The 19,787-nt window shown below is 35.1% G+C and overlaps 1 protein-coding gene across 2 annotated transcripts in view; it reads right to left on the bottom strand.

Moving 5' to 3' along the window:
- Window positions 1-19,787, bottom strand: part of LOC126819404 (uncharacterized) — a 150,154-nt gene that overhangs the window by 50,265 nt on the left and 80,102 nt on the right. For both annotated transcript variants that reach the window (XM_050547410.2, XM_050547411.2), the window contains exons 3-4: window positions 4,063-4,176; window positions 3,817-3,914 (exon numbers count right to left, since the gene is read on the bottom strand). In XM_050547410.2, the coding sequence (XP_050403367.1) occupies window positions 3,817-3,914; window positions 4,063-4,176 (212 nt within the window). The remainder of the gene's footprint in view (window positions 1-3,816; window positions 3,915-4,062; window positions 4,177-19,787) is intronic.

Genomic DNA, 19,787 nt, shown 5'->3' with positions numbered 1-19,787 from the left:
TATATACATTATCTATAATATTTATCGTCCGGTCAACTCACACGTTAAGATCCATTCCATTTTTTTTACATTTAGACTAAGAATAGAGTCGAACCTTTTTAATCCGCATATTTTAGTTCCCCTAAAATTCAGGTCCCCCGTTTTTTTGTGGGTTTGGCAATCCTGGACGACTAGAATCAAGTCTATGTTCCTCTTTCACCAAGCCATTATTGATACATTGACAAACAGATCTTCTTTATCACCACGACATGTCAAAGGTAGAAAATCTAACAATAACATATAGCAGACTGAGAGATGTCTAGAGACAAAAAATTAATAAAAGGTTCAATCCCGTCAATATTCATTCTTTATTTCCAAATTGAGCTTGATTCCAACAATTTCTCATCCCAAGACAATTTTCTAACATCAAAATTTATCTCGCAGTTAACACTGTGGTCTATTTGGACATAACTGTCTTGCTAAGCATGATAAATTACATGTATTGCTAAATTGTATATGGCATTAAAAGAAACTATCTCTGGCGAATCATTTTCCTCTTTAAGCATGAACATGAATTCATGTGTTTTAGGTCGATAAAGTTTGTATAAAATACAAAAACCAAACTCTTATTTGCATTTAACATGCTCAATCATTCCTTTGTGGTAGGAAATAGAACTTGGTGAGCCGATTCAATGCTGGCATTAAAGGTTGTTACTACTTAGGACTAAGAACAAAGTCATGTTGTGTTCCGTAAGGCTTTTGGTTATTACTTAGTTAAATGCGTACAATGACAATATGTGATTACGCATCATTAACGACTGTAGATTTTTACCAGATGATTTCATGCACGATTTTCAATGGACAAAGTATTTTTAAAATTTGATTATACGGTAATCGTTTACATAAAAACACTAATTAAAAAAATAAGGTTGTGTCACGGAGTGAGTTTATACTAACAGATCCCCCTATCATCCCACATGTTTCTAATAATGTAACCAATAATTTCAATTGAACAGGTATGACTTATAGGCTTATTATTGTTTTAATTAAAAGCCAGAAGAACCCAAGCGTTCAAAAGAATAGCCCTAATGTAATGAGTTTGAATTTAAAACATATTAAGAGAGAGAGAGAGGAACGGGGTTTAACGCCGACTCGACACAAACCAGGTCATTTCGGGACTAACACATGGTTCAATTTTATTTCATAAAGTCGCTTGCGGTCTGTAGCAGTGCGAGGAAACCGAAGGACCCGGAGAAAACCCACGAGGTTGGGCAGACGACGTTACTGACTCAATGACAGACCTTTCGGCTGATACAGCGCGCACGTGCTAACCATTCGGCCATCCACCCCCCCCCCCTCTCCCCATAACGTGTTAAGTATTCCTGGCACACACTTCAGGAAATAAAAAAAACAGACTATGATACTACTTCCAAAATGTTGATTAAATAGAACAAAACTCAAGATTTCTTTCAAAATCAGATCACTATCGACAAATACAATCTGTAACACTAAAAATCATTCTCATTTATGTATTTCAATTGTGCTTTTTTTTCTGTCAAGACAAGCATTACCTAATATCTAAAATTAGACATACTGAACCCTAACTACAATCATTTCGATGTCTACCATCTGTAATAACGTTCTGTATAGTTATACCAATTTCAGTTAGAAAACATATAACAGGGGCATTTTGCTTCTGGGATATATTTAATCCGGAGATCAATCGATCGGGGTAATTAGGCAATCTGGCAGACGGTTATCTTGACAAAACGTCTTGCTAATGTAGTCTGCATATTGCATGTGAAACCCCATACTCCTCGCAGTGTTTCGTTTGATTAGAGCTAATCCCACTACTCACTGCTGTAAAGAAAGCAAATTCTTGTTCTAAATTATGACTGGTCAATAGTCCGAATAACAACCAATAGCTAACTGCGTAACAATACCAAACAGAGCTCCAAATTGGACCAAATATGTTTACATAACGTTACGTCATGACTCACGATTTTATTATGCCCAATTAACCAGTGCATAGCAGAATATTGCAGAAAAACTAATTGTGTGACAAAAAAGGCTATCAACTGTCAACACGGATATAATGTAAACAATATTGTTTTGAGACGAACGGTACTTTCGCCGTTTTAATACCTTAAATCACTGTCCAAAGTTTTAGGGAAGACCGCAGATTAACCGAAGGGCTGTCATGTTGCTGTGCTTGGGGATAGATTTGATTGAACTGGAAGAATAAACACACTCCCTCAAAAGCTCAAGTATCATAAGCTAATCCAGCAATGGCCAGAGAGGGATTTCTCGGGGCATTGCTTCAGGAATATGGTGAAACCCAGGCTTACTAGAACACTCACAGATCACAGCAAATGCAAGCAAGTATTCTGTTATGGGTTTTTTTTTTTACATCGGCACCACGGTCATGCGGAGTCTTATAAAGGAAGTTTAGGTTAAGTGATTCGTGCTAGTAACCTCTTTTTGAAGGAAACAGCTTGATTATAGTTATAGGGCAAACTTTGTTATATATACTTCAAATAAATTAGTTTTGATGTAAGTTAATTTGATAGACCATATTTATATCGCTATAAGCTGTTAACGATAATACGAAATTAATCAGTCAACGAGAAGAAAATAATAAAATTAAGTGATTGAATATCAACACAATTTGATTGCTCTATTTTTTAGAAACGAATATGACGGCTAGAAGGAGTTGTGTATTTTGTAAAGGGACTGAGACCATCAGTGAATGATTCTAAATGAAATTTAAAATTATCTCTATCAGCATATTCATAAACCGAATCAGAGTTATCAACGTGGATAAACTACTGAAAGAAAGCCCCCGGTGCTACAAGCCTATAGATTGATTCCTGATTCCTGTTATTCAATCGCAATAACAGGATTCATATTGATCATGTTTGACATAAAAGTCTAAATATACACACGCTTCAAATAAAATTTAATTAAGCTAATAATAACTAATTAAAACCTAAATATATAACCGATCAAATCCACTCCATCTAAAAATACATATTAATCACGTGTTACCAAATACGACCTCGTTAACACAAGTGTTCATTAATATTGTATTTGGTCTATATATGTATTGCTAATATAATTATGAATTTAAACATAAACATAATTAAAGGACAATGTTGGTGGTTATGAGGAATCGCGTTGGTAACTTTTCTTCTTGGTTAAGTCAACGATCGAGTTTGACTGTAATATTATTAATTTTCGGGGCACCTTTAAACGACAATTCTAACTGGATTTCGAAAATAATTGGTGCTATTAATTCTATTTTCGTAAGCTAACATAGGAGAAAATACTTGCTAATGAAACTTTAGTAAAGATTCTAACCGCACCACATCTTTAAACGCAATTTTCAGTTTGCAAAAAAAAAATAAATAAAAAAAAAGCCATTAGTCAACAGGTCATGTGGTGTACACTGGTTTGAACCAGGATAATTTTCACGAGGCATTATGTGGTGCCAAAATTCTCAGAAATTGTTTTTTCTCTGACCGATGATCACGTCTTCTCTTAGTTTTACATTAATGGTGCTAATTTTAAGATAGTGGCGACATTAATGTGTCTTTAGATTATTCTGAATTCCATCAAATTATTTTACATTCGGCTAGTACCCAGATAATTCACATACATTTATGGCGGCATTTTTCAACATTTGCCAACGTTCTTTGAACACATAAATAGGAATGTCTCCAATGAAAATAATTAAGATATACGTTTCACTTTTTGTTCAGATCTAAAATAAGAAATTTGAGTAAAACTTCATATAAGACTACACGCTATGAAATTAAAAATAGTAACCGGCCTTACCTTAAATGGATTGAGGTTTCGTGATATGTATCTGTCCAAAAACATGGTGTTAAATACCACACCCTTCAGAGGCAACTGAACCGATATCCGATACATTTCTGTGAAAATAGAAAATTATCATGTACGTTATATACCTGGAGACGTTTAGTGTGCATTTCTATTTTACAAAACAAATTTAGAACTAGGAACAATTATATGGTAGATTTGAGTAATTCAATTAAATATTCACTACACTGATGAATTTACCTTTTTCAATACAAGTGATGTTGTCTACATCCAGACGGAATCCATCACCACATATACAATAAAAATCTCCAAATTCTGATCTTTCACATCCATGGCTACACCCTAACCGACAATCTGTAAATATAATAAATGATGACAATATACAACAAAAGTCAATAATAATAACCCTGGTTTAAAATAACTATGAGTTATTAAAATAACCCATTTGTGAAAACAAGGATGGACGGTTTGTATGCATTATGTCTTCCTGGTATTACGCAGAAGAGTTGTAAATATGCCGTGTGACTGTGCTCGGTAGATGTCTACACTGTGTTGCCCTGTCAGCCCTGTCCTGTCTCGAGTTTACATATACTTGTTGTAGGGCCTGCGGATTCGAGTCCCAACATAGCACTCAACGTGATGTCCGTCTTATTTTCGATTGAGTCTTCTCGAAGAATAATCTAAGCATTTCTGGTATTATTAAAATGAGATTTAATGGTTAAATATTACACTTGTATCTCCTGGGAAACTAAATCAAGAATTACAGTATTCGATGCAAATGTGCAATAATTTTATAGACCAACTTAAGATTTAAAGTAGCAATCCCCGATTATGTGTGAAAGACGCTTAGAGACATTAACGAATAAATGCAACGTTTAGATTTATTTCAATTCCATGGCGTCAAGTGAAAACTGCAGCGTCTGGACAGTCGCGTATTTGTTTAAGATTACAGTAGTGTGGTTGTCGCTTTTGATTTTATAATGAAACAGAACCATTTTTTAAAACTGCGCAGCATCTTGCAAGTCCCTTATTAACGAAACTCCTCAATAATACAGATTTATCGTAAATTATTAAATGTTAGTCCATTTTTTGACATAAAAAGGTACTTTTTCTACGGAAATGAAATGAAATGGGCTTTAACGTCCGACTGTTCTCGTCCTATGCTGGGCTAATGAAGACGGGCATACGCCATACAGTGTGCTATAAGGGAAATTTTGCCCGGGCAAGTGCCGCTCTTATATCGAATTCCAACTGCCAAGGGATCTTTTACGTGCATTCCAATATATACACGGGACCTTGGTTTTTCGTCTCCTCCTAAGGACTAGACAGCTGTCCTTGTCAGGCCCTCTGTCCTACATCACTGACAAGGGGGGAACCCACGCCGGAAAATCTGGATGAACTTTCTCTGCCAATGCAGGGATCGAACACCCGACCTCCAGGCTAGCGAGCCAGTGTCTTTCCCACTTAGCCACGTGATCCCAACTTTTTCTACGGATATCAATATTAAAAAGCAAAGTAATAAAGTCTTTAATCGAAAGAGTTGTGTGCGTTTTTAAGTTGATATTTGTGCATATGTTGATGTATTAAAATATCACAAATTGATTATTTTAAGTCATTTTCATAATGATAAACATGGAATGGAAAGCAGAACAAAAAAGGCTCTAATGCTTTTTTAAATACGTCATATTATATCAATTTATGTCAAAAGGTTTTCGTAAAATGTAATCTGCCAAAAACATACATTGATCCGTCTTTCCAGAAATGTCATTTCTATTGAAAAAGTTGTCGGCAATACATATAGAAACGATCATCTACATGTTATAATATATTTTTTATACATCGGATGATGTAAATGCGATCAATACAATTTCTGCAATACGTATTTTATTATTACATAGGACCAATCATATTTTGATTTACAGAAGAATAAAATCTGAGATACTGACATTTTTTAAAATTATAAAAATGCGAGTACGTCATTGATATTTCAACAGATTTTATCTCTGGGATTTATTTTTATATGGTTATTAGAAACATTGGAATCAGTTCTGCTGTTCAAATGTCAAAGTCGGGATATGTTACAGATATGTACAACATAATCATATATATTTATTTGGCATATAATTGTAATGCAACACTATGTGCTGTCTAGCCTTCCGTCTAACACAATAATCTAGCAAAAACCGAACCAGCAAATAAAACCCGGGCACAAAACAAATTTCATGAGGCGTTTATTCGTGATTTGATGAACATGAACTTATAAAAATCATACAGTCATTAACAAAATCACAGACATGAAACACTATAACTGTTTATACATCTAATTTAACATCAACCGAGAACTGATAATTTATTAAAAAATAGCTATGCAAAATGTATTAAAAAATAAAGCAAAGCCTTTCTTGAAAGAATCTTGTTTTAGTGCACAAACAATATAATGGCCTAACTGATGTAGTAGACAATAGTGCTGCTACTGATGCTGCTGCTGAGTGTGATAGCGATACCGACTGATTTTAATGCGATTATTCTATCATTATTATTATTAAATTATTTTCCATAAAAGGAAACAAATTCAGAGGAAAATTGCTTAATGGGGCAAATGGAAGTTTAATAAACATAATTTTAATAATTTTCGGAATACGCTTCGAAATGTTACTTCGACCACGCATATTATTTTAATTTTCCTCGCTTTACATCGATAAATTACCTTTGTTTTTCCTTACAGACATGCATCGTCCTGTAGACATGACAAGTATATCATTTGATTGGAAAACGTTGTGATTTAGTATTCCCAGTCGCATTCACCCAGAGAGGGTTTTCATGTTACATAATGATATGTCTTTTCCACGTTGACAAACAATAGATTTCGCGCCAATATCAACTCGTTGTTTTCAACAATTATGATAGAAGCTTATTTTTGTCAAGTCTGTTTCAACAGGAATAATCTCTAGCCATAATCAAAGTATTTACCAAACTATTGAAATGCATTATGTAAGATTTAGGTAAAGAGCGTATCGTTCTTGCTATAACAGTTTAAAATAGATAATGGAAATTTAAAAATGTCTCGATTTTAAGTCTCTGTGAGGGCGTTTAATGAAGATTGTTTAATCCGCCCAATATCTTAGCCATCCGATGTTCTAGAGAGTTGTATGTATAACATCTGAAGGTATGCAGATTTAGCTCTTCTATACGCATCTTTAATTTTAATATATTTATATGCAAAAAATGAACAATCTTCAAACTTAATAATTGAAATTAACGTGTATGTGAGAATGCATGGCCATCATAAAAGCACAATATAATTATTCTTTTATACAGTTAAATATGTATATATAACAGAGATGTTTTCTGTAAGATAATAGATTTATCAGTAACGAACATTATTACTATTTTTCGCCCACTTTCTTACAAAGAAAGGGCCTAGGACATAATTAGTATAAAGCTTATGTCACTATATTATTTATGACGATACCCTAATATGAATTATAAAGTAAGTTATATAAAATCAGTTTGGATTCCCTTGTTCGTGTTATATTTATATATTATACTTAATAGTATTATTGTTGATGACACCCAGAGTCTGACGTAAAACACACATCTTATGGAAGACAAATCTGACACTTTCTATACTCAACGACAAAAGAAACGCACACGTTTTATAACTAATAGTACGTGTGTAGTTTCGAGTTCAATGCGAAAATTTTGTACCACATGGTCAGGTAAATGTAATATGTGAAGTATAGGTCCAATTTTTTGGGGGAAAAACATAACTTCCATATGATGGCTTACAATCATATTCCTGAAGCAATGGCCCGAGCATTCCCTCTCTGGCCATTGCTGGATTGGCTTTTGATACTTGAGCTTTTAACGGAGTGTGTATATTCTTCCTAGTCAATCCAATCTATCCCTAGTACAGCAACATGACAGTCCTTCGTTTAATCTGGGATCTTCCCTAAAACTTTGGACAGTGATTTAAGGTATTAAACCGGTGAAAGTACTGTTTTGATAGCCTAGTTTATCACGCAATTATTAGTTTTTCTGCAATATTCTGCTATGCACTGGTTAATTGGGCACAATAAAATCGTGAGTCATGACGTGACGTTATGTAAACATATTTGGTCCAATTTGGAGCTCTGTTTAAAGCGTAATGATATTGTTACGCAGTTAGCTATTGGTTATAATCGGACTATTGACCAGTCATAATTTGGAACTTAAATCTGCTTCCGTTACAGCAGTGTTAAGTGGGATTAGCTCTAACCAAACGAAACACTGCGAGGAGTATGGATTACAATTGACTTTCTGTCGCTTATCCATGTTACGTACATCCGCACGATTTTTTGTGAACGCTAAAAGCACGTGTATATCTGTTTACCGATTGGTATTAAACGCCTGTACAAATATTCAATAAATCACTTTAGGTAACAATGTTGTAAGAATGGCTAAACTATCACGTCAGCAGCTGGAACAGGCTATAGACAGAATCCAGGCTGGACAGACCGCACGGGTGGTTGCTGAAAACTTTAACGTCCATATTAGCACTATCCACCATTTGCTGAACAGATTTAACCTGAAAATCTCAATTGATGATAGGCGGTGTAGAGGTAGGCCGAGAGTAACTGCCAACAAACAAGGTCGCCTAATTCACATACAACATAGACAAATCGCTTCCAACAGGCAACGGAAACTGTCAGACGGACAATCGGCACCCATCAGAGATCGATAAGTGATGCGACAGTACAGTGGCGTCTAGGCAATGAAAACCTCAGATTCCGGCGACCAGTGCTGACATTACGACAACGTCGACAAAGTCTGCAGTGGGCCAGAAGATATCGCCAATGGCATCAATGGCAATGGCAAAAAGTAGGCGTATTATTCACGGATGAATATCGGTTTCGTGTGTCCAGGGCTGATGGCAGGGTGAAGACGTAGTGTAGACGACGAGGGCGGTATGGTGATAGAAATGGTTTGGAACATGATCCATGGGGAGGACCAGACATCATGGTATGGGCGGTATTGGTTTTATTGAGACAGTAGACCCGACTGCCTTTCACAATATTGGCTCTGGTCGCGGCAATGGTGTCAATGCGCAGGTTTACATCAACCATGTCATTCAACCCTATTTGGTACCATTCTTTAGATGGCAACAGCAATGGATATTGTAGCAGGATAATGCAAGACCTCATACTGCCAGGGCGACACAAGACTTTTTGGCATTGAAGAAGTTACCATGGCCACCAACGATCCAAATAGTAACCCCATAGGACACCTTTGGGACGAGCTTAAAGGGGGGTTTGACCAAATGATTTCCAGGCCACAGACAGCTGTACAACTTACAGAAGCAGTTCGAGGAACCATGGCCGGATTGCTATAAACCGACTTATTGCATCCATGTAGCGCCGAGGCGTAGCTGTTTCTAATGCTAATGGAGGATGTATACCCTACGTTTCAGCCTCGTTTTGATTGTAAAGATGCATCATATAATGTTGTAAATAAATCAGTAAACTAATCCCCCCCCCCCATCCTAACCCTTGCCCGTTCCATAGCAATTTTAAATTTATCCTTCTGAAATTTTTATTTATGCGTTTCTTTTGTCGTTGAGTATATAAATGTTATTGCAACTGATTCTGTCTACATAAAATGGGATTTAAAGTTTTTATTTTCGCTGCATCAACCGTGTTAGTGACGACGGATTCTCGTTTTCTTCCTTAATAAATAGTCTTGATTTATTGAGTTTTTCTACTGCCTCCTTAATTTCTAGTAGTCTAATGAAACGAAAAACATCTCTTTGTATAAAGAAGACTAAAAGATTATTGTTCTTTGACAATATATCTGATAACTAATGAAGTCTTATTACAAATAACAGTACACATGCCATTAACAACCACTATGTCTTGATTAATATAGGTGTCTTATTGTGTTAAGTTTATCTTATCCTAACAAATGTATGGAAGCCGAATATCTGATTTGTGGTTCCAGGCACTTGGAATTAGATCAGAAATATGTCAACCATAACATAAATTCGCTCATAACCAGAATTAAGTACTTTTAATGAAATTTTCAATATATTCATTTTTCATTATCTAATTTTGAATTTTAACAAAGACAAGACGGGTGTAAAGGGCCGAAACCACGTTTTTGGTGGAATGTTTCGTAATGATTGACAGTGGCTCGCAATCAATGTATTTACGGTTTCGTGCTCGCCAAACCAGACAAAACGAGCCTTCTGTCCACCCATACAAAATCAACGGGCGTTGTTTGTCACCTTCTCAAGATATTTGCCTTTTAGAATAGCCGAAACAGATTACCATCATCCAGTGTGAGCCTTATGTCGACCTAATCAAGATATTTGCCAATTCAGAATAGCCAAAACTGACTACACTGACAATCAGTGGCCAGCCTTCTGTCGACCTAATACGGGGGCTATGTGACGCATAAAAGGCAAATAAGAAAGGATAAATAATATACTCCATGGCTAAAAACGGTCTAGCAGATAAGCATGTTTCCGAAGCAGCGACTATGATATTTACAACATCTAGCCGTTGCTATAGTTTAGTCTGATATTCCAAAACGTTTAGGTGCGTTATCTCCCTGAAGCACAGGCATGTTCTACAAATGCATAAAGGAATAACCTTGTTTACAGTCGGTGAAAGCCATTGTTCTGTTGAAAAACGAACGGAAAACCAAAGAGAAGTAGTACTTTATGGAATGAAAAGTAAAGTCGAAAACGTTTGGACTAAGATGTGAAGTGTGTCATAGCATAATCATAGCGAAAAGCTGGGGTTGGAGTGGAGAAGTTCCAACAGCCTTGACATTGTACGAACCTTGAACATTGCAACTCGTATATCACAGCTATACATTACAATGGGAAAGTGCGGGACGTGATAATTTCTATCGAGGAATCTGAGCGGTCTGGAACTGGGGCCTAGACCAATCCAAATTAGTGACGACAGTGGTAAAGAAGGCCTTAATAAGATGTACAGGGTTAAAACGAGACCAAGCCTTCTATAAAAGATGGCAGATTACATGCATGAGCACAACTAATAGCTAAGATCCTCTTAGTCTTCACATCTGTCTTCCATACCTCAAGTCGGTATACTGGGTTACACCTGATGTAGAAACGGACTTACTGACAAGATATGGCTTGCGATACACCTATTTCATACACAAGAGGACAGCCGAAATTTAGTTGATTGAGAGTGAGCAATGACTAACATATACTTGAATTTTATATCAACAATTCACAGGCGCAAATAGGGCTTTAGCTGTGGGAGGAAACCGACGAAGTTGGGCAGGCAACCCCCCGACTTAAACATACTTTATGCAAGAGCTAAATCTGATTATTGCAAGTCTTTAATTAGGCTTCAGATGTCATAGAAATTATAAATTAGATCTTTATTTACACAACAAGCACAAAATCAACTCTGTAGACCCACGGATGGCTTGGATTCAGCTTGAGTTTAAACGGGATTTCGTTGACTGATTTAATTTTAAATGGCGTCGTGAGCGGAGATTAACCGTTACGTTGACGTCATACTCCCGGGTCGAGGCTAAATGATAGAGTGTACGAAGCAAGGCCGTTGTTGAGCGATGCCTTAACAAATGACATCTAAACTATTTAAAGTGCAATAAACTAAACACAGATAATGACAAATTATACAATTCCTAGAGACCGTGTGATGACTAATACAGACGGACAGGTCTTCTGTCTTAATAATATTAATAAAAATATTTTTATTTCCCCAATAGCAGGCACGACGCCACTGGTGTATACCTATATATTTATCATAATTGTATTATAATATTATGTCCTATATTCAATTGATTTAATGCAGGCCCAAAATACAAGTAAGAATGAAAATTTAACCCCTCACTCATTTTTTCCAATTGTTATAAAAATCCAAAAGGTAAAACACAATTTGGATGATGACAGCAGACAAAAGACAGCAAAGATTATGTAGGTAGAGTTAACAGGCGCCTGTCAATCAAACGATCGACCATACTAAGAATCGGTGAAGATGGAATTCAATCCCATTTCTAGTCAAAAATTACACTGGTGATAACTATGTTCAGAATAAAGTAATTTGGCTGAAATTTTCAATATATTCTTCTTTCATCATCTATTTTTAAACTGTTATAGCAAGAATGGCTAACTCCTTATAAAAATCTCCCATAATGTATCTTTAATTAATATTGAAGACATAAATATCCAGGGGAATTAATATTATCAGTGTCACTAGTCTTACTGGGTTGTTTATGTCTGTCATATTACCCCGCGGGTAAGCAGGAGTGAAGTCTGCCGCGTGATTTATCAGCATTTTCGAATTGAGTGATATTTTTGCGGATTTTAAACATTCCTAAAGGAAAATATGAATATGAAATTTATCGCAACATACATTGTGCAATTATCTTGGACACTAAACGAAGATAATTAATTATTAATTCCAACCAATAGCATATCTACAACACTCCTAGGGCAATCTGCAAATTTATAGAAGAATTTATTATTCCATAAATGCCATTACCATACTTTAATATTATGTTGTTCATTATGTTTTCAGTCTCCCCGGGTCATTAGGTTATGATGATTTCCAGATGGAAGGATGATATGATTTTTATTTTAAGGGTGAAGGTCACATAATTACGCGGAGTCTTATTTTTCACGGGCTTACTTGAAATGTCCGTTCATAAATGTACAAATAAACAAGAAGTTAAGAAAATATAAATAAAAATACACGTGAAGTTTAATATTTCAAAGAACTAATCGTTCAAGTTTCATACTTCAATAATTCTTCGTTTGTTCGATGTCGTCGGTGTAGAGAGCGGTGGGGACGAAAAACCGAGGTCATGTGTAGTTGGAATTCAATTGCTGCCAGGAAAAAATTTCCCTCATAACACACTGTGCCCGTCTTGACTTGACCGGTATGTGCAGAAAAAAAGTAGGACGATAAAATTCCTAAGTTTCAAAACTCAAAATTCAAGTTCCCGAAACTTCAAGTGTTAGGAAAGCAATATTTAAAATTAATTTTGACTTCTTTAGTAATTTTTACTTGATAATCAATTAAAATACTACATGATATCGCCGTTCTCGTTACTGCAGGTGTATATAAAAATTACTAAAGAAATATATATATATGTCCTCGGTAAAATGAAAAAAATGCAAGACTCGATAGTCGCAATTCCTAAAATACGAGGTAAATCAAACGTGCCATGACGAATGTTACAGGTAGATTTTTTTCAACAATGTTTACGTGACTGATTGCGGTGTCGTGTCTCAAAGAACCTAATTATTTTACTATTTCTTTTTAATGTGATTTTTTACCATTTATTTTGTTGAGTTTAGATTAGATTTTTTTATTATATTTGATGGAAAATATCTACTTCCTTCTACTTTTCTGTAAACTATTAAATCTACTCAAATTATTCATGACAAGCACGTGTCTGTCACAATACATATATAGTTCAGGACTGACAAAGAAAAACAAAATTTTATTTACAAAGGTATCTCCCCATTATGACTATTGCTTCCCCATTATGTCTATCTGAAATTATGGTCCGTTGGACCTTGTGCTTTTGTGACATAGGTTTCAAATTATGTAGGTCGAGAGCAATAAGTAGAAATTACAATTAAAAATGCACCCCTTTAATATGTACGGTATTTATGACTATTCCAATGATAGAGTTTCGTACTGCTATCGGTATTGTTATATCTATGAATTGGATTCTAGTCGTATAACTAATTTTTAGCATTATGCCCCTTTAATAACCCTGTTTATCGTCTTCATTTTAGCTTATTTTATGGAACTCTTTATGTTCACAGATTAGAACGATAAAAGGTGATATACCTATGTACTAGTTTAAACATATTTTATGGCATTAACAAAACTAACGCTGGCAACAAATATAGATCAAATAAATGTACCAAGTAACAGGCAGACATTAGTGAAACCGGTTGTATATGAACACAGCTTACAAACAACGTATGTAATGATTAGTTTCTATGAACAAACATTTATGAAGAATGTATAATTATTGTTACCGCAGAATAGGGTGTCTAAATTAATTGCTGGGAAAGGGCTTAGGATGTGTTAAAATTGTTTACATTGCAAACGAAAATGATTGGCGTGTTTGTTTAAATATCCAGAATTATGCTTTGCTTTGACTTCCGGTATTATTCAAGTGACAATTTATTGCAATTTTCTCTTTTCCGCCCTTTTGCTAGGCAATTTTTGTTTTATCTAAAATTGAAGACAAGCGTTTGAATGTATATTTTCTGGCAATTCTGGTGAATATTGATGATTCCAGGAAGTAGAGTCCTTTAACTAGGCCTAACAAAAAGTCCCTCTAAAATATTCATATCAGCTTCGACTGAGACATATATATTTGTCTCTTTGTGGTTATAAAGATTGAGATGATCGGAATGTTATAGATCAAAATAACACAGTTTATGAATTAGCAGTTCCTGAAATATAACTGATGATACAGGTCGAACCTAGTTTTCATAACTGGAGAATCCGACACTTATGGCACGTGGTAATGCTGCAACCCATTGGAATACACCCCAAATAGAGGTTAACATCAAGAGTGGTTGTAAGCATGTAAAACGTAACATGTCTCCAGATTAACAAACCTAGTTCTTAACGACAAGGTAAAGCTTCAAAAACGTACGACCTAGTTCGAGGTTATGATAAATTGTTCTATGTTGTCAGGAAAATGGCAACATTCTGAATAACAAGTTGTCAAAGATATGTAGTGGTGGAAAAAAAATAAGGACAATTTGTCAATTTATATGAAAATTTACACAAATTACTTCTTAGTATTAGGCCATAAGGTCAACTCACCAACTTAACGGCTTATAATAATCGATGGAAGAGCACATAGTTTGTGAGTTGGGGTATTTAATCAGAATAATTTGAATGTTCTGTAGAATTATTGAGGTGCATCAGCCGACTTTATTATTCTAGATTTATACTGAAATGAGACGGTTGGTTGTAATCTATCTTAATGGTGTTCTGTCTGGATAGTTATTGAAGGTCGGAAGAATGTTATTCAAACATATCATAACATATTTAATATGACAATCACCTTAACATGGTATCTAACAGATCAAATAATTCATTAAAATTAAATCTTTATGTTTGTATGTAAAAGCTGTTCAGGGTATATACGGTAATTATAAGAGGCCATACTAAAACATAATGTTTAGTAGAAGATACACCAATTCAAGATTTAACCCGATACCCCGATAAATACTCCGCTAATTATATCGCCTAAAGCCCTACAATACTAAAATACACTTAATTATAGGGTGAAATCCCACGAAGGCGCAGTTACAGAGCGTGACCAAAATTAATCCTTCCCACGAAGGCGCAGATATCGACTTGTCGGCTTTCGTTTGAAGAGAGGCATCTTCTTTTTAGGGCCAAATTAACGGTGTTAAAGATTTTATGAATTTATGTTCACTCTGAATTTTATTCACCAATTGGCAACTAATGATGAATATATCAATTCATCCAAGTAGTGTTCAATCTCGAAGGGTGACATTCAATGATCAAGAAACTAGTTGTTAAAGCTCATCCGAATGCTTTTGAAATGATCGCATTTTTACAACATATTAATGAAATTAGAATTGCACAGTATGCCGTGGGACAGGAACCACCAAGAAAGAGACATAAATATGCCCAATTAAGCCAGCTCCAGGAATTAAAAAGTAAGACACGAAGAAGAGGAATTAACATTAGTCGAGTATTTAGACAGGGTTTCTTATTTGGCGAAATTAAATTAATTTGTTTTTATTTCTTAAAGTCCTATGCCAAACGGTGTGTCCTCACTGTGCCCACTTTCGATTAATCCAATTAAGGTCTAATTAGGATTAGTGGATTAAGCGGATTAGGATTAGGTGTTATAGGTAATTAGATGGAAAAAAAACCAAATATTTTATGTAATTTTTTTTTTATTTTTCGATGTTTTATATATATTTAATAAATATATAACATACATGGATATATCATACATCACATTAGCACTTTATAATTTAATGAAAATATAACAATTTTCGATGTTTTATATATAAAATATGTAATAAAAGTATAACATACATGGGTATATCATACATCACACAAAAACAAGATAAACAATGAAAATTTACAATGTAGTTAAACGGGCTACGCCATCGGCATACTCGAATACAGTCTTCATACCGTTCTGAAGATCTGTTTTCAGAGTTTGGAGTCGGGTTTCTAGTTGCCTGTACTTTCTTCTCTTAGGCCGTAATTTTCCGTTGGCACCTAACTGGAGAATGGTTACTTCGGAGTAAGCTTGTTCATTCTTAAAAAAAGCCACCAACTTAAAAATATTTGGGTGAGGGGTGGCAATAATGGATGTTATCTTGGAATGCCATCCTTCAACATGGTTCGTTGTGCGTGGACCTTCAGTGTGGAAATGGTTCCACATCATTCTGCCATGCTGCCCCTCCACCCAGAACTCAGTTACGTAATCTGCAAATTGCAACAATCTGGCATCTTGGAGTGGTGCATCATCAAGGGCATGCAGCCATACATCTTCAACCTGCTGTATTGGAATTAATGGTAATGCTGCTGCTTGCTTGACGATTTTATTGATTTCTGGCACCCGAGAAAAATCTGCTTGTAGTCCATATTTCTGCGCATTGCGCCAAATACACTGACCAAAGGTCAAAATTAAGTTAATTTGGGGTATAAGTACAGAGTAAAAAATACAAAACCCAATAGCACCAGCAGACTTTTACTGAAAATACAATAGTTCAGTTGGATAACGGGGGACGATTGCCCCCTAAAAGACGAAAATATAAAAGAGTAGAAGAATCTATTAATGATCTAAAAATCAAACTGTTAAATGGAGTAAAAAGTGCAATTGAATATACTTACGCCATATCACATTTAGTAGGGTTATGATTTATGTTTGATACATGTATTTGTTGTTACTTTTATGAAATTTATTGTGAATAAAGTTGTTAATTAGTTTAAGACTAGTAGTTTAAAAAAACCAGACTATACTTTTAACACCATTGTATTCGATAATCCCCTTGCTTGATTAATCCCCCCATGAGAACAATAGCAGGGGGCACAGTGAGATGTCCCCATTTTAATCCCTAGGAGCTGGATTCCCACGAAGGTCAGTAACTGCGCCTTCGTGGGAATAAACCAATTTTAGCGGCGTATTGTCCTACAATTGACACATTCTTCGAGGCTTTGTGCAAGTAAAAATAGCTTCAAACGCAACACCTTTCTCAATAGATTTTTTTTTAAAAAAAAGAAAGAAAACCAACAAACAAACAAACGAAGATATGATGATGCTTTTTTAAATGTGTGAAAATGATCATAATGCAGCACGCAGTGACATTCTGGTAAGTTATGATTTTAAGTCATAATGCAGCACTGACTGACCATACAGCAGGCGAATCAATGGGCAGATAATTATAATCACAAACATATCAATCAATTTTGACAACCAGTCCTCATGGACTCTTTCTGAACATTACATGCGAGAATTTTGATGGTTTCGTTTACGTCAAAGTAACTATAAGTAACGAATATGTAATACTGGGTTCTTGGTTGTCTTTGAAGATGAATGAGTTGATTAGATTGTGACAGTGGATAGGTTAATACGTACGAATTTTGTCAGTATGTCAGGTACCTAATTATAAGCAAATAAGACGGAGATCATATCAACATATCTTCCTTTAAAGATGCGTTATGCGCCTGTAGATGTGCGTTTTCTGGCTTCAATGTTAAATAAATTATAATTTAGACATTAAATTAACATGGCAACTATAGCATGCACTCTCTACACAATCGGATGACTAAGATACTACATGTAAATGTTTTAGACAATGTCCGCCATATTATTTTTTTACTTGTAGATAATGGGGTCAATTACCCCCTTCAAATCAAAACAAATAAAAAAACAAAACATAAAACACCCAGTTATCGCATATCCTTGTAATTCAACAGGCTTCTTTGTCTTATGAACATAAAGACGTGTAGAAATTTCAAATGAATCGGATAACTATAACCAGAGAATTCATAAGAGTTTTCAATTTGTTCAAGGGCGGCAGGAAACATTCAATTTCAAGTCAATCGGATGATAAATTTAATTTAAGTCTCTGTGGAGCGCCCACGAATGGTTTTTCAATTAATCAAGAAATTATCCGAAATGGTTAAAACTCAATAAGAATCTACATATCTTAAACATATCACGAGGATGTTGTCAAATACCACATTTCGTCAATGTAGGCGTATAAAATAAGAGTTTCAGACATAATTGATATCGGTGATGACGGTCGTAGCTCTACATATATTAGGTTTCACAGATGACTAGATTTACATCTTATGGGCAATAATTATTTTCCACTTGAATAAAAGTCACCCCATCTGAATAACACGCTGAAGTGGATATCGTAATAATCTTAACAGTATAGACCGGTCGTTATAACACCTTCACTCCAATTATTGAAATAAATGAAATGAAATGGGGTTGAGCGTTCTACTGTTCTGCTCGAACTGGGCTAATGAAAACGGGCATACGACATACAGTGTACTATGAGGAAAATTTTTCCCGGACAGCAGCACTACGGCCTATTCTTATATATCGAATTCCAAAAGGGATCTTTTACGTGCACGCCAATGTGTACACGGGACCTCGCTTTTTCGTCCCTCTAAACGAGGGACTTTAATGATAAAGTAAACATCTCGGCAGTGTCATCCTTATTACTACATAGAAGTCATAAGCAGATTTACGATTTACTCTAGGATAAGTAAAGTCTCTATTATATTGATCGTTAGGATAGTCGCTATACATCGACTACATTCAAAATCAATACGTTTTTATTGAAGCTAACGTCGAATTGACAAAAAATAGACTGTAGATTCATTTGATTCAGACATGGATGGCTAAATAATAGAAAACATAAAAAAATAACCTTCGAGCCTTTAACTGTCCATTGGTCTAGTAGGAAGATAATTTAGATGTCTGGTCCAAGGAAAAACTTTCCGTGAAAGAATAAAACAGTTTATTTAGATGGTAATCTCCTTTCACCGGAATGTAGACAAAAATATTCAAAATAATAAGAAATGGGGACAAATCTTGATGCAATTTACCACTTAAAATAATGAAGCCATTTTTATAAGGAACGTTATACGCCGATCTTTGTCTCGAATCATGTCCATTTCAAATATTACAAACATATAATAGTCAGCGAAGGATCGAAAAATCAATGAATAAGTTTAATTTCTGGTCTGGCGGAACGGATATGCAATTTAGTATAATGTTTTCATCCCATGCAGTATTTGTCTGGAACATGTGATCTGAAATGCCAACGTCAGACTTGCTGAAAAATAAGCATGTTGGTTATTGACTTATCGCAAAATAAACGAGCATTGCTTTAGAAACAATTCAGAAAAAAACTTACCACTTTTCATTTAAGGCGTAATAAAGATTTATACCGGTACGTCTGTACGAGTAGCAAGATGGGGAATTATTAGGAACTATTACAAATTCGCAGGAAAAAATAGATATATTAATAAAGCGAAATGGAACATCGGGGAAAAATAATATGATAACATAACCCGTTGATTGGTCCAAGAATCATGATACTTCGGTGCGAATGGCGCTGGCTCAGTAACCAGAAGATCTCGTGTTCGTTTCCGATGTTGACTAAAAAAAGTACTACATCACTTCCCAGTCTGGTGTCTGCTTCTATGCAAGATGGTTCAGGATATGGGAAGAAAAACCGAGTCACTTTGTTAACCATTAACGTTAAAGTTCACCTGATATTGTGATCGTTGAAATGATTTTACATCATTGAACACTGCTATTTTCAGTAGTCGGGTAGGTTCACAAAACATTACGACGTTAAACACAGTCTTTATTCCCGACATTAAGACACAAAATCTATTGAAATTATGTATTTCAATTGCGAAATCCCCCCT

Source organism: Patella vulgata, chromosome 4 (assembly GCF_932274485.2).
Source record: "Patella vulgata chromosome 4, xgPatVulg1.2, whole genome shotgun sequence".
Taxonomy (NCBI): domain Eukaryota; kingdom Metazoa; phylum Mollusca; class Gastropoda; family Patellidae; genus Patella; species Patella vulgata.
Note: the sequence above shows the minus strand (reverse complement) of the source record. Positions and strands in the feature narration are given on the sequence as shown.